Genomic DNA, 13,417 nt, shown 5'->3' with positions numbered 1-13,417 from the left:
ATGTAAAAAGCCACTGTCAATATCATCATCATTACTACCACTTCTCGAGGGCTCACAATATCCAGGCACTATAATATGTAAATTTTCTTTTCATAAATTTCTCACTTAATCCTCAAAACAACCCTATGAAGAAGATCCTATTATCCCTACTTTTCACAAAAAGAAACTGAAGCTTAGAGAGGTTAAGTAATTGTAACTTACAAATGCCAGGGAAAATCAACAGATATGACAGAGGGTTGCTATATATAATTTCTAAAGAGCTCTTACAAAAATAATGAATAAAGAAAAAGAAAAGTCATCACTATAGAATTCCAGAAACATTCAAATAAAAGAATTTCTCTAAGAAGGTTTCTTTTAAAGATGATGCCATTGTACTATAGATTGATGATGTATTGGGGTATGATGTGTGCTGGTGATGGCTATTTCACAGTGGCCCAACCAATGTGACCCAGGGTGGGTGGTGACAGTGCCGGCAATGCTGTCATGGCCCATCTGAAAGCGCTGTAACGATTTAGTCATTCATATGCTTTGGTTTATAACATAATTCTCATAACTATGCTCTTTTGGAGTTAACCTATCTAAACTTGAAGATATTGTTAATCCAGAAATGAAGATCCTGATACTACATGTAAATAACCTTCTATAAATTATAGTACATAAATACGATGGCACATTATATAGGTATTAAAAATGACAACATAGATCTACATTTATCAACGTAGAAAGATAACTGCAATATACTGTTGAGGGTAAAAATCAAACTCAGGAGCAACATACATTGTGTGATATTATTTTAAATAAAACTGTATACAATTTTATAGGCTTGGAAAAAATGTCTAAAAGGAGGTTCACCCAAATGTTAGCAATGATTATCTCTGAATTATAAGATTATTTTACCTTTTTTGTATTTTTTTCTGTTTTGGTTGAAATTGTTATGTAAGTATCAATTTTATAAAAAACATCTAACATACAGTTAAATGCTATAGAAATCTATCTACTAATATCAAAATATTTTACAACATATCATTATGTTTTTTTAAAAGTACACAAAAGTATGGTTTGTTATACTCCCAATATTTTAAAAAAACAAATTATTTCTAAATATATATACTTATTTTTATTTAAATATATATTTTATATAATTATTATACATAATATAATACATATTACAGATATTAAATATGTAAATATTTATAGTTTATATTTTATATATATATATATATACACATACACACACACACACACACACAAGGATATGAACTGGGCTATTAAGTGTTTAAGTGATAGTGAATGCTATAAATGTTCTTTTTGCTTATCTCAAACTTCTGGTTTTTCTGTGAACCGTATATATTGCTTTCCAAAAGGGAATGTGAAAAACAGATCATAAACAGCAAATCTCAAATATATGAAAATAAATCCACAGAAAAAAAGTGTTATTGAAATCAATATAAGGGCACCTTGAAGGAGCTAGCCCTTCATCTACAATTTATGATTTTTTAGACATGTTATATACATTAGGTAATATGCCCACCTGTCTTCAATGCATTGTCAACATAGCCCTCGTAGAGCTGCCTCTGCGCCAGTATGAAGAAGTGGTAAGCCTCAGCCCCTCTCCAAGCATTATCTGTGAAACGACTAGTTGTAGACAGAACTTCTTCTTCCAGCAAACCAGCCAAAGCAGAAGTGGCCTACAAGTAAAGCAGACCCACTTTTTCTGTCAGCACAACCCTAACAATGGTCCTTCCAATAGAGATGATTTCTGAAACTGGTATATCAATACATTAAAATAGCTCAGTTAGCAGATTTTATCATTATAAAACTGTCACTACAGACTTAATGTCTCCATTATAATTCACATTTTGTTAAATTGATATGATCAAATTTTTTCTTCAGTTTTATTGGGGTATAATTGACAAATCAAATTGTAAGATACTTAAAGTGTACTTCATGGTGATTTGTATACGGGTACATTGTGAAAGAACTCTCCTCCCCATAGTAACATCAAATTTTTAAATAGAATTGATTAAACTTTAAGTTAATGTAAGGCTTATCTGCACATTAAAATAATATATATATTCTAGGAAAGTTTTTAAAACTCACTGATTAGAAAGGATTTACCAAGTAAGGAATTTAAGCAAAGATTACAGATTAGTAAAAAAATATAATTTTCAATATTTCCAAGTTGAAATGTCTAAATGTGAGCAGTAATTCCAAATCAGGCATTCCTTTTCCTCATATCATTTAAGAAAATAAATGCAAACAAGTAAATTAAATGGCCTGTCCATAAAGAGAAGTTTGATAGTTCTTTTTTCCTTAAACACTTCAGATGACTTAATGTTACTTAATGTTCTACCTTACCTCTGAGCTCTTTCCTTTAACTTTTCCTCGCTGGGCATTTTTCATTTGCTCATGGTACTGCTCTATAAGTAAAGCTGATAGTACATAGAGCTTCTTAACACGTAAAGGTTTAGTTCTTTTCTTTGCCTCTTCATCTGCAATCTTTAAACATTTAAAGAATTGGGGGAAAATATTTCTCAATCTATACTTGTACAAATATTATCATTTCTGAAATACGATTCTCTAAAAACAGGAGGAAAGTCAGTAGGGTGGAATATAAATACCACCCATTTTCTTTTCCATAGTACTGATAAGTACTTAGTTCTTTCCTTAGTATTTAGCCATTAGAGTTATAACTCAAAACAATTTAAGAAAATAACAGATGCTGATAAATAATTAAATCAAAATGAAGAAAGCTTTCATAGTATTTTATATAACAAAGAGATTTTTAAAATAATGTTCCAAGTACCCAGAGATAAGATGGCTTTAACATGGTACATCCTTCAGAAATTTAAATTTTTTTAAATGATTCGGAGGGAAATTTTTCCTTTGTCATTAAATCAAATGGGAAAAGTATAGACTAGAATGTAAAATTTGCATACATTAATACTGTTACTAGTCACGTTCCCTCCAAATGCATACTATGAAAAGTGTAACGTCGAGATTGGGATTGACATATATACACTAATATGTATAAAATAGATAACTAATAAGAACCTGTTGTATAAAAAAAAAGTGATATATAATAAAATCTTTCTTAAATAAAAAAATGTGTAATGTCTTTAAAACTTGCACATTTAAAAGGACTTAAAGTTTTGTTATCATCAGGATTTAAATTCCAGTTAAGGGAATTTGTACTTTATGGTCCCTGAAAATTCTATAATTCCCTGTTAACTTCGGTATTAAGTAAAAATAAAACTGCTTAAGCATCAATAAGGTGCTAAAAGTAATAAACAGCCTTTTTAGTAAAATGTAATAATACTAAGATAACACATAGTTATAGCAGTAATAAATGAGAGGGATTTTGCTATAACAAATATTTGTTTCCAAAAAACGGAAAATGTATCCTTGAGTTATAAGAAAACATTGGTAACTAGAACAAGCCAAATACTCACCAAGATTATTACATTACCTTAAACATCAGCTTAGCAGCATCATAAAAGTAACTGGCTTTCCGATAGAGTTCTATGGCATCAAGAATTTTATTCTTTTCCAATAAATGAGATGCATACCTCGCTAACAGGGAACCAATTTCTTTCATATTATGACTTTTAGCCAATTCAACAGCTTTGTTCCACTGGGGAAAAAATATATATAGCATACAATTACCCAAGCATTTATAGTCAGATATGTCTTAAAATACATACAATAAAGCTTTAAGTTTATAATAATAAATAACACTATATCAAAATAAAAAACTGGTCTATGTTTTTAAAAATCACTTAAAATCAGAGCAATTATAAATTTTAGGAGTCAAACATGTCAAAATAATCAAATGATCTAAGACTGATTTGCTTAAGAAGTACATCTGAAAAAGAAAGCGTCAAAGTTTATAATCACATTAATCTTATAATTCTAATTTTGCACAAACTATGAGCAAGAAAAAGATATATTTGTTTATAGAAAAAAAATACACAATTTCAGTTAAGAAAATGTCCTATCAGATTTAACATTTAAAAGTTATTTTTATAAAGCAAATGGAGCTTTATAAAATACTTCAGGAAAATACTTAAAAGAATACATTGATAGTCAACAATTTCAACAATTCTGCATTTTAATTTTAGTTAAATTCCAGCTCTTAAAAGTATCAAATATGTGTTTTCTATAAGGGGAAAGGAAAATAGATTTGCCAAAATAAATACTGATAAAGTAACTCAATTCCTTCCTCTTGCAATGACCATTAACTGGTCCTTCTTTGGAAACAAAACCCAAGCCTAATAAAATGCAGAAAATTATGAAATTACTTCCAGACCAAAACTTGCCAGACTAAAAGCACAGGGTTTGTTCAGGTTCCCATACTGAGTTAGTTATGAGCGGGTCTCCCTTAATGGTAGCATTTCAAGAGGTAAATTCAAATTCCAACATTTTCTCAGTCCTCAACTAAGTAAGAGACTATCTGGCTCCCTTCACAAAATCCATCTCAAGCTCTCCAACCCTTACAGGCAACAGTCTTTAAAGCATCACTATGGTGACTTTAATTTTCAGTTCCTTACTCGGTTGAGATGTACACAGGTATCCACTGCTGCCTTTGGTTGATTACATTTCAAAAACGCAGTCACTGCTTGTTCACACATTCCAGCTCTCACAAACATTTGTGCTATTTCCTGTGGACAAAATAATACTATCGATCTCATAGAACAAGGAAATCACTTATATTTTAACTTATAAAACTCCATAGGGACATAAGAATATTAAATTTTCTGGTGGCTACAGTAATTTTTCTTTTAAATGGACGTAGGGGCAGGGGCTACAAACCAGAAGAGATGCTAAAACATCACTTTTTATAAAATCTGGGCTTCACTGGCTCACAGCACAGATCTTATTTTCAACCAGGTTCTGAAGATACTGCCCTCTTACCTTCTCTCAGTGCAGTAGCTAGCTTACAGAAATACCAAGCTCCAAAACAAACCCCACGCTAGCAAGTAAAAAAAACCCTTTAAGGCAATTGATGTTATACTCAATGTCGATCATTAATTAGAGGTTTAAGGGAAACCTGACACTCAGAGGGCTCTCAAATCCCTCTATAAAGCAATGCCCCAGACAAGTTGGCCATTCATCAGTTCGGGAAGCTGGACCAAAAACAGAGGAGGAGAACCACAACAACCACTGATCACACCCCTTGGGCTGTACTTCCCATCTTCAGAATATCACTTTTTTTTCTTTCTTAATATCTAATTGGTCAGCGTTTTCTCTCCCCATCCCTACTCCTAAAATATTTTGGGATATATCATAAAAGTACAATTTTGTACCCAACTATCTTTTTCAAAGTAATGCTTATATTTTCCTGATTATAAAGTAATACATTCTTATGGTAAAAAAAATTAGAAAATATGAAAAAATAAAGGTACACATAATCTTATTCCCATAAGAAACCTCTCTCTCTATTCTGGTGTAATTTCCTAATATCTGTATCCTGTGAATATATATGTATATGTGTGTTTGTGAATATATCGTAATCATATTATATATAGTTTTGTATCCTGTGTTCCTCACTTAAATATTCTGTACATTTTCCCATATTATTAAAAAATCCTCCAAAACTTGATTTAAAATTTGCAGTACTACTGAAATTTTTTAATTATTTTAAATATTTAATTATTATAGCTATAATTACTTAGTACTTAATCAGTAATATTACTGCTCTGGATACCATACAGCAACATTTTTTTCTGCATCATCAGACACACCTAACAGATGACAGTATAATGTCAGATACACAGTCCCTAATCCCAGGGTTGTAAGTAATTTCAGTTTTCCTACTCAAATGAACATATAAGATTGAGAATAAGGGTGTGTAAAAATGCCATTATTACAGGGATAATTGCTCTAATTCACAATAGAGAAAAGAACTGAATTAACAGAATTCTATACTCATCTATTAAGTAACCGACAAAATTTTGTAGCAGAATCCACAACTGATATACGTCCAGACCCTGCAGTTGAGAGCTACTACCTCTCCAGGTCTTGTACAACTCAGTGATTTACCTTTCTAATAAAACAAATAAAATACAAGCTCACTTACATTATTCAACGATTAATTTAAAGAGCCTTAAAAAGAAAATTTAGAACAAAGTTATAGAGAGCTCTGCTTTTAGTTTCTTTTTTTCAACATTAAATCCTTTATTATTAATATAACCTAATAAAAGTCAAGCTATCTTGACTTTTATTGCTAATATAACCTAATAAAAGTTTATTGTGAACCTAATAAAAGTTTAAGCTATCTTAAACTTTTCTTATAGCAAATTTCAAACATACATACGCACACACTACTCCCCAGATCATTTTGAAGCGAATCTCTGACATGTCATTTCATCTGTAAATATTTCACGTGTTCCGCTAATTTTTTAAAGCCAAAACTGACGAGCCTACACAAGACTGTGATCATGTTAAAATAGTAGGAATATGACTGATTTCTTCCTCTCCAGTTTCAAGCATTCTGTAATACTGGTAAATTGTTTTAATAACTAAAGCATCATTCCATGCCTAAGAAACTGTAAAGTTTTAGTTAATTTTTAATTTTCTATATTGCAGTGGACATTTCCAGACTACGACATAAAAACCTTATAAAGTAACCTAACAACTCCAAAAACTGAAATTTATAATACCTACTGGAAGCAACTTGTGGTTTTCTGGAAGTGAATTGGCAAGATTCTCCAATCCCTCATAATCCTCTAACATATAATAACACTCAGCTAAGCGTTCCTGGTTCCGGCCTTGTACATAATATTGTACAGCATTCAACCTATGGAAAGAAAAAAAAACCTTTTAAAACTAATGTGAATCTCCTCATAAATAAGCACTTTTACTAAAAATGTTCTTTCATTAGAATACCAGCACTAGTATTATTCCAATCATCTTTAGTTACAGCATGTCTTTGAAGCACATAAATTGAACAAAAAGCAAAACTAAAGACTGCATAGCATATTTTAGTTACAACATTCTTTGAATGTTCTTAAGAAATATGTTTTAATCTGATATACAGCTGTATTTCCAAACACTGACATAAATAAATAAGCATACTGATCAAAATAACTTAAGAATAAAAGTCAATGATTTCTGAAAATAATCTATAATAACAAAAGAAAATATAAACTGTGGCCTCAAACAGTAGAAAGCTACCTGGAACTACAGTATAAGTCTTCTGGGTTTTGAAACTCCAAAGTCTTGCAGTGCTTACCTGACAGCTTGAAGGATCTCTTGCTCCTCAATGTGAATCCAGAGCTATGTGAATTTTGGGATCTGGAAGGATGGTCTTCATTTCCCTAGCATTATTTCATAGGGAAGTACTCAGGCAGTTACAATTTTAAGTGCCAAATGAACGGATAAGGGGGTCCAGATAGGTTACCTACCACTTTTGCCGATCAGCAAAGTAGTCTCCGATGGCATTGTGGGCTTGTTCAAGGAGACTGTCATCCGCATCACCAGATCCAGTTTTCAGGAGTTGGAGTACTCGAAACCAATCTCCCAACTTCAGCCGGAGGCCAATAGCCAGATCTCTACAAAAATTGACATTCATTCATTCATTCATCACGTATCTATCAAGCGCCTACTATGTGCTAGGTTCAGTTCTAGGGCACTGAGAATACACAACAATGAAGAGACAGATGAGGTACCTCCAAACATTTTAGAAATTTAGCACCAGGTAAGAGGCAATGGAGAGAACCTGCAAAAGGAAAGAGGAAACAATTTCCTGCCTCTTATTATCCTAGACTTTCAATTTACTTGGCAAAATAATGACTTAAATAATAATCACTTCTTTTCATCAATTTCTTAAGACATAATCAGACTTATTTCATGTTTACATGTTTGGTTTTATATTTCTTTTCAGGGCTTGAGTTGTATTAGCAACCGCCTGAAAGTACAAATAATAAAAATTAGATATAATGTTCACAGCTGAAATGAAGTTCATACAGTATTTTATATAAATAAAAATATAAAGAATAAAACTCAATCCCTAAATACCTTTGATTTTTATTTCATGCCCCTTGACAAGTGAAAATTAAATAATGGCCTAAACCAAAAAAGAGAACCCAAATAATGAGTGGTATAATAAATGATAAAGCCTCCAGTCTCTGCAGTCATATGAATGTTTTTCCTACCAAGTGAAAAAAGTCTCCCATGGCCAGTCATTAATATTACATAAAAACAGAGAAGAAAGTTGTCCCAAATTACAAAGCATAAATTAATGAAGGTCATGTAGACTATCTAGGTTGTAATCCAAACAAATTATTTTCTGAGAGAGATGGTATGATACATTTAGTCTATTTTACAATCCTCATTTGTGAAAAAAAAAAAAGTCACAAATTCTGGAATTAGTCCGGATGCCCGCACCTTTATCACTTACCTTCTGTCCATATCAAGATACATCCTTTCAGCCTCTTCGAACCTGCCGAAGTAGGCAGCCACTTCCGCCTGCTTCATGGACTCACTCTGCAGGTTACCCAGGCGCTTCACAAACTTAATGCCTTGGTAATCTTTGCAACGCACAAACGCTTGCTCTGCAGTGTGCAAATCCAGTTTCTGAAGAGCTGCTTCAGCCAGTAGGAGCCTTTATTAAAAAGAGAAACAGAAAAGCCAATGGCAAATTAAGGATAAACAAGTCTTGAATCAGAATTCAATTATTACACCTACTGTTTCTAGTGAAACATGGTGGAAAGTGATTATTGTAACACATTTATACGTTTCATATAATATTATGCTTATGTTGAATACTTCCGAATCTAAAATAAATTTCTATATTTTAAATCTAAAAAGAATAAGAACAGAAGCCTATTCCCATCAGGAGCCTCGTATGAGAGCAGGGGACGACAGAGCTGAGACTTTACACCTGAAAACTTGAGAGGTTTTATTTATTTATTTTTAAATACCAAAGTCGGGGGTGTGGATTATCCTCTATGAACTGAGATGCATCCTCAATTCCAACCTTCTCAATCAGTGCTCGGCTATCTCTCAGGGACCGAATCTCAAAGTTAATGATATAATCCTTGTCTGGATATTCTGGATTCTAAAAGTAAAGATGAAAAGAAAGAAATTCAAATAGTTGCCTTTAGAGTATGTTTTTTTTTTTTTTGCGATACGCGGGCTTCTCACTGTTGTGGCCTCTCCCGTTGGCAGAGCACAGGCTCCGGACGCGCAGGCTCAGCGGCCATGGCTCACGGGCCCAGCCGCTGCGCGGCATGTGGGATCTTCCCGGACCGGGGCACGAACCCGCATCCCCTGCATCAGCAGGCGGACTCTCAACCACTGCGCCACCAGGGAAGCCCTGTATTTTTTTTTTTTTTTTACAGTAAAAACAGCAAACAAATAAACAACTGTATCATATTATCAGCAAAACTTGGAAAAAGAGAAGTTGCCATGTGTGGGTCGTTTGAATTATCTGGAAAACACCCACAGTCCACAAGTGAAGTCCCTCCTGAGGCAATCAGGGAAAAGGGGACAGTCGTCAAAGGGGTCCCTTACAATCATGCAGCCTTGTCTCCCTCGGCTCAAAATGTCTTTCCCCAGGAGCTACTCTCTTCCCGTCCCAAGTGCTGCCAGCCTCCACTGGAGCAGAAAACACCATGTGCAGGGCCTCTACCCCTCACTCCTTAGTCTACTCTTTTTTTCTATTATTGAAAAAAAAATTATAAATAGCAGTTGCTCTGAGGGTGGGTATGGACAGATTTACTGGGAAGAGGCATAAGGGAACTTTCTAGCATGATAGTAATGTTCTGTATCTTGACAGGGGTTTGAATTGCACAACCGTATGCATTTGTCATAACTCACTGACTGGTACGCTTAAGATCTGTGCATTTCATTGTATGCAAATTTTATTTCAAGTGAAAGAAAACTATAAGCAAATACTGAACTTGAATTAGTGAACTTTAATTAATGATATGCATGCTAAAGTATATATGTACTAACTCTGAACTATATTAAAAAACAGGACTGATTAATGGGCAGATAGACAGATGGACAGAAATATGACACAGCAAGTATAGTAAAATGCTAAATAGAATTTAAGTGCTGCCCACATGCTGTTGGGCAGCAGACAAACAAATTTTTTTTTAAAAAAAAGAAAAAGGGCTGGTTTTCATCACTACTTTCCTTTTATAATTTAGCAGCCTGACAAAGAAAAAAAAATTTAAAGGCCAGTCTTGCAGCAAAGAACTAGCTAACAGCCAGAGAAAGAAAACAGTTATAACGAACTCACCAATATTCTACATATTCTAAGTAATGAAAAAGTGAAGCATACAAGAAAATTAGAGGCCCCGTGTGTAAAAGAGTAATGGCTCCCATGGACCAGAGTTCTCTGAAAAGGTTAACTGAGCCACACATACCCTTTCCCCACCCTGCAACTGAACCCCTGTATCTAGAAACTGAAAAGTTCTTAGGGAACTACCGTGCAAAGTAGGATGGAAAGAGCATGAGGTTTGGACTCAAACAGTCCTTAGCTCAAATCCTAATTCCATCCCTTGCTGGTTACGTGGCAGCTCTTTCTAGAACCTGCCCTACCCCACTCCCTACCCACCCAGGAAGCCAGGGCCATCTTCCCCAAATATAAACCTAATCATATCATTCTCCTGCATTACTCCGCCACTGACTCCAGGATCAAGTCTAAACTCCACAGCAAGGCATATGAGGTCACTTATGACCTGGGCCCCCTACCCCATTACCTCTCCCCAGCCTCATTTCTGCCAGCACTACAGTTACACACACCAGCTTTGAAGCCAGAAAGCTTGGAGTCAAACCATGCTTTTGCCTACTGCTAACCGGGTATCACTGGCAAATCAGCTTATTTCTCCAAGCCTCAGATTCTTCCTCTGAAAAAATGGAATAGTAATCAAACTTACTTCCTAGCATTGGGAGGATTAAGTGAGATAACACGTATCATACACTGAGCACAATGCCTAGCTGTGTTATTCACATTATTCACAGTCTCAGAACTGACCCAATGCTCTCTTGCTTCAGACCTTTGAAGAGATACACCTACTGACTGAACCACAGCACCCCTGCCCCTCTTCTAGTTGCTGAAGTTCTTGTCTATCTCCCCAACTCCTCTACTTTAGAGAACTGTTAATTCCCATCCTTTTCCTTCTGCACTCCTTCTTCTCTAGTCCTCCAAGAAATTTCTCATGTTATTTATTTTTCCTATTTTATTGAAATATAATTGGCATGTAACATTGTATTAGTTTTAGGTGTACAACACTCATGTTGTTTCTTAAAACTGTATGCTTGAAGGAATCCACAGTTCAGCTAAATATTTCCTGGGTCAACAAGACCTCAGAGGGAACTAAGGTATGACAATATTCTTTTCTTTACGGCTTTTTATGTAGTAAGTCAGACAGATAACAAAATTGTCACACAGAACCTGGTTTTCCCTCACAGTTTAACAATGCCTGCCACTAAACCGGGCAATAGTACTGTAGTTATTCTTTTTTTTTTTTAACATCTTTATTGGAGTATAATTGCTTTACAATGGTATGTTAGTTTCTGCTTTATAACAAAGTGAATCAGTTATACATATACATATGTTCCCATATCTCTTCCCTCTTGCGTCTCCCTCCCTCCCACCCTCCCTATCCCCCCCACTCCACAGGTGGTCACAAAGCACCGAGCTGATCTCCCTGTGCTATGCGGCTGCTTCCCACTAGCTATCTACCTTACGTTTGGCAGTGTATATATGTCCATGCCACTCTCTCGCTTTGTCACAGCTTACCCTTCCCCCTCCCCATATCCTCAAGTCCATTCTCTAGTAGGTCTGTGTCTTTATTCCCGTCTTACCCCTAGGTTCTTCATGACATTTTTTTTTCTTAGATTCCATATATATGTGTTAGCATACGGTATTTGTCTTTCTCTTTCTGACTTTCTTTATCCTACTATTAGATATGCATAAAATGTGTATCAAGAATTTTAAAGTACATCTAACCAGTTTAAATATGTGTTTTAAAAAATTCTTCATAAAAGTCAATATAATCATCAGAGCAACACATCACAGGCATTTTTAAGCACTCCAGAATTTAAGGCAATCAGCAACTATGAGCCTTTCTTGAAAAGAATTATAACGAAGAAATCCAGCCAACTAAAAGATTAATCAAAATTAAGAACTCATGTACAGAGAAAATGTAGAAAAAGACTGGTAATAGCTTCCATTTAAATATAAGACTACATATGTGGAAAATCAGGGTTACAAAATAAAATGTAAATGTTCTAAATCTTGACAACATAAAAATAACAATGTGCCTAACAAAAAGAAGAGAGAAAGAGGGAGAAAATGTAAAAACACCGTCTTTTAGAGTGACAATCAATACTATTAAAACTTAAGATGTAGTTTAAAAGCAATAACCTCTTAGTTCTTCAGTATTTTTCTTAACCCAGAAAAGCTGTAATCATTTGTGGTGAAAAAAAATTAATGTTCTACAATTCCTTCAGATTCACTGTCACATTACTGAATTAAAATTAAACACTAAACAAGTAGATTGTACAGTGATGTCATTTTTATAAAATTACTTCTGTTTATTTATCTAATCTATCAAATCTATCTTTCCACATACTGGTTACAGCTATACAGAATAATGTTCTGATGTTTATCTAATGTTAATCATTAAGAGACCTAGATTGTAACAGAACTTCAGACCTTCCTTTTTGACTTTGACTGCTGATAGCTTTTAAGCCTCACCCTTCCCCCTTCCCCTTCTGCCTCACATCTGGACATGATAAGAAAGCATAAGTGTTCCATCCTTTGGTGACGCAGGAGTTTCAAACCACACATATCTCTACCTACCCATGGGAACCCTCACCCTAGGCCCACCCTCTAACTGCCCAAAAAACCCAAGCCAGTCTCCTTTCCCTGCTCTCAAACCAATTTTGGAGCAGCTTGGGAAGCCTATCCTTTCTCCCCTAAAAACTCATTAAGTTTGTAAGACCGTTTTACACCCTTTTGGTGTATCTGTGGTGTCATCACTCTTTACACGCAAACCAAATTTTGGGTGGGGGCCATTCCTGCTGCGGCAGGGTGGTCATGACATAGAAAACAACTGGTTCCCAATAAAAGAGTTGCAATTTACATGTCAAACCAAAATATGAAAACATGTTACAAAATGCAACTAACTTCTGGAAATTTAAAATCCACTATTCCAAAACACATATGTAGTACATAGAAAAATAAATATTTTGGATAAAAGGAAGGTAAACTTTCAATACATTCTTAGAGTAAAATATTTTCAAAGAACATTCAATGAAGGCCAAAGTAGGGATTCAAAAATTATCTGGAATTCTTTATCTGGAATTAGAATTATTTTATAAAACCTGAAAAATAAAATAGGAGAACAGTGGTCCTCCAAATAAAAAAGTTACTCAAATATCCTAGAACAAGCAAAAG

The 13,417-nt window shown here is 34.4% G+C and overlaps 1 protein-coding gene and 1 long non-coding RNA gene across 5 annotated transcripts in view; one reads left to right on the top strand and one right to left on the bottom strand.

Annotated features, from left to right (window-relative positions):
• Positions 1–13,417, top strand: part of LOC125960770 (uncharacterized) — a 483,380-nt gene that overhangs the window by 408,924 nt on the left and 61,039 nt on the right. The gene's annotated exons all lie outside the window — the stretch shown is intronic.
• The window catches only part of WDR35 (WD repeat domain 35), a 62,210-nt gene that overhangs the window by 5,702 nt on the left and 43,091 nt on the right, over positions 1–13,417 (bottom strand). For 3 of the 4 annotated variants that reach the window (XM_012534852.3, XM_004274856.4, XM_033437407.2), the window contains 8 exons: positions 8,925–9,061; positions 8,402–8,605; positions 7,407–7,553; positions 6,667–6,799; positions 4,551–4,661; positions 3,470–3,634; positions 2,359–2,499; positions 1,532–1,688 (listed from right to left, as the gene is read on the bottom strand). In XM_012534852.3, the coding sequence (XP_012390306.1) occupies positions 1,532–1,688; positions 2,359–2,499; positions 3,470–3,634; positions 4,551–4,661; positions 6,667–6,799; positions 7,407–7,553; positions 8,402–8,605; positions 8,925–9,061 (1,195 nt within the window). The remainder of the gene's footprint in view (positions 1–1,531; positions 1,689–2,358; positions 2,500–3,469; positions 3,635–4,550; positions 4,662–6,666; positions 6,800–7,406; positions 7,554–8,401; positions 8,606–8,924; positions 9,062–13,417) is intronic. The other variant, XM_033437406.2, reaches the window with a different exon arrangement.

This window comes from Orcinus orca, chromosome 13, assembly GCF_937001465.1.
Source record: "Orcinus orca chromosome 13, mOrcOrc1.1, whole genome shotgun sequence".
Classification (NCBI taxonomy): Eukaryota; Metazoa; Chordata; class Mammalia; order Artiodactyla; family Delphinidae; genus Orcinus; species Orcinus orca.
This window is presented reverse-complemented; position numbering and strand designations above follow the sequence as displayed.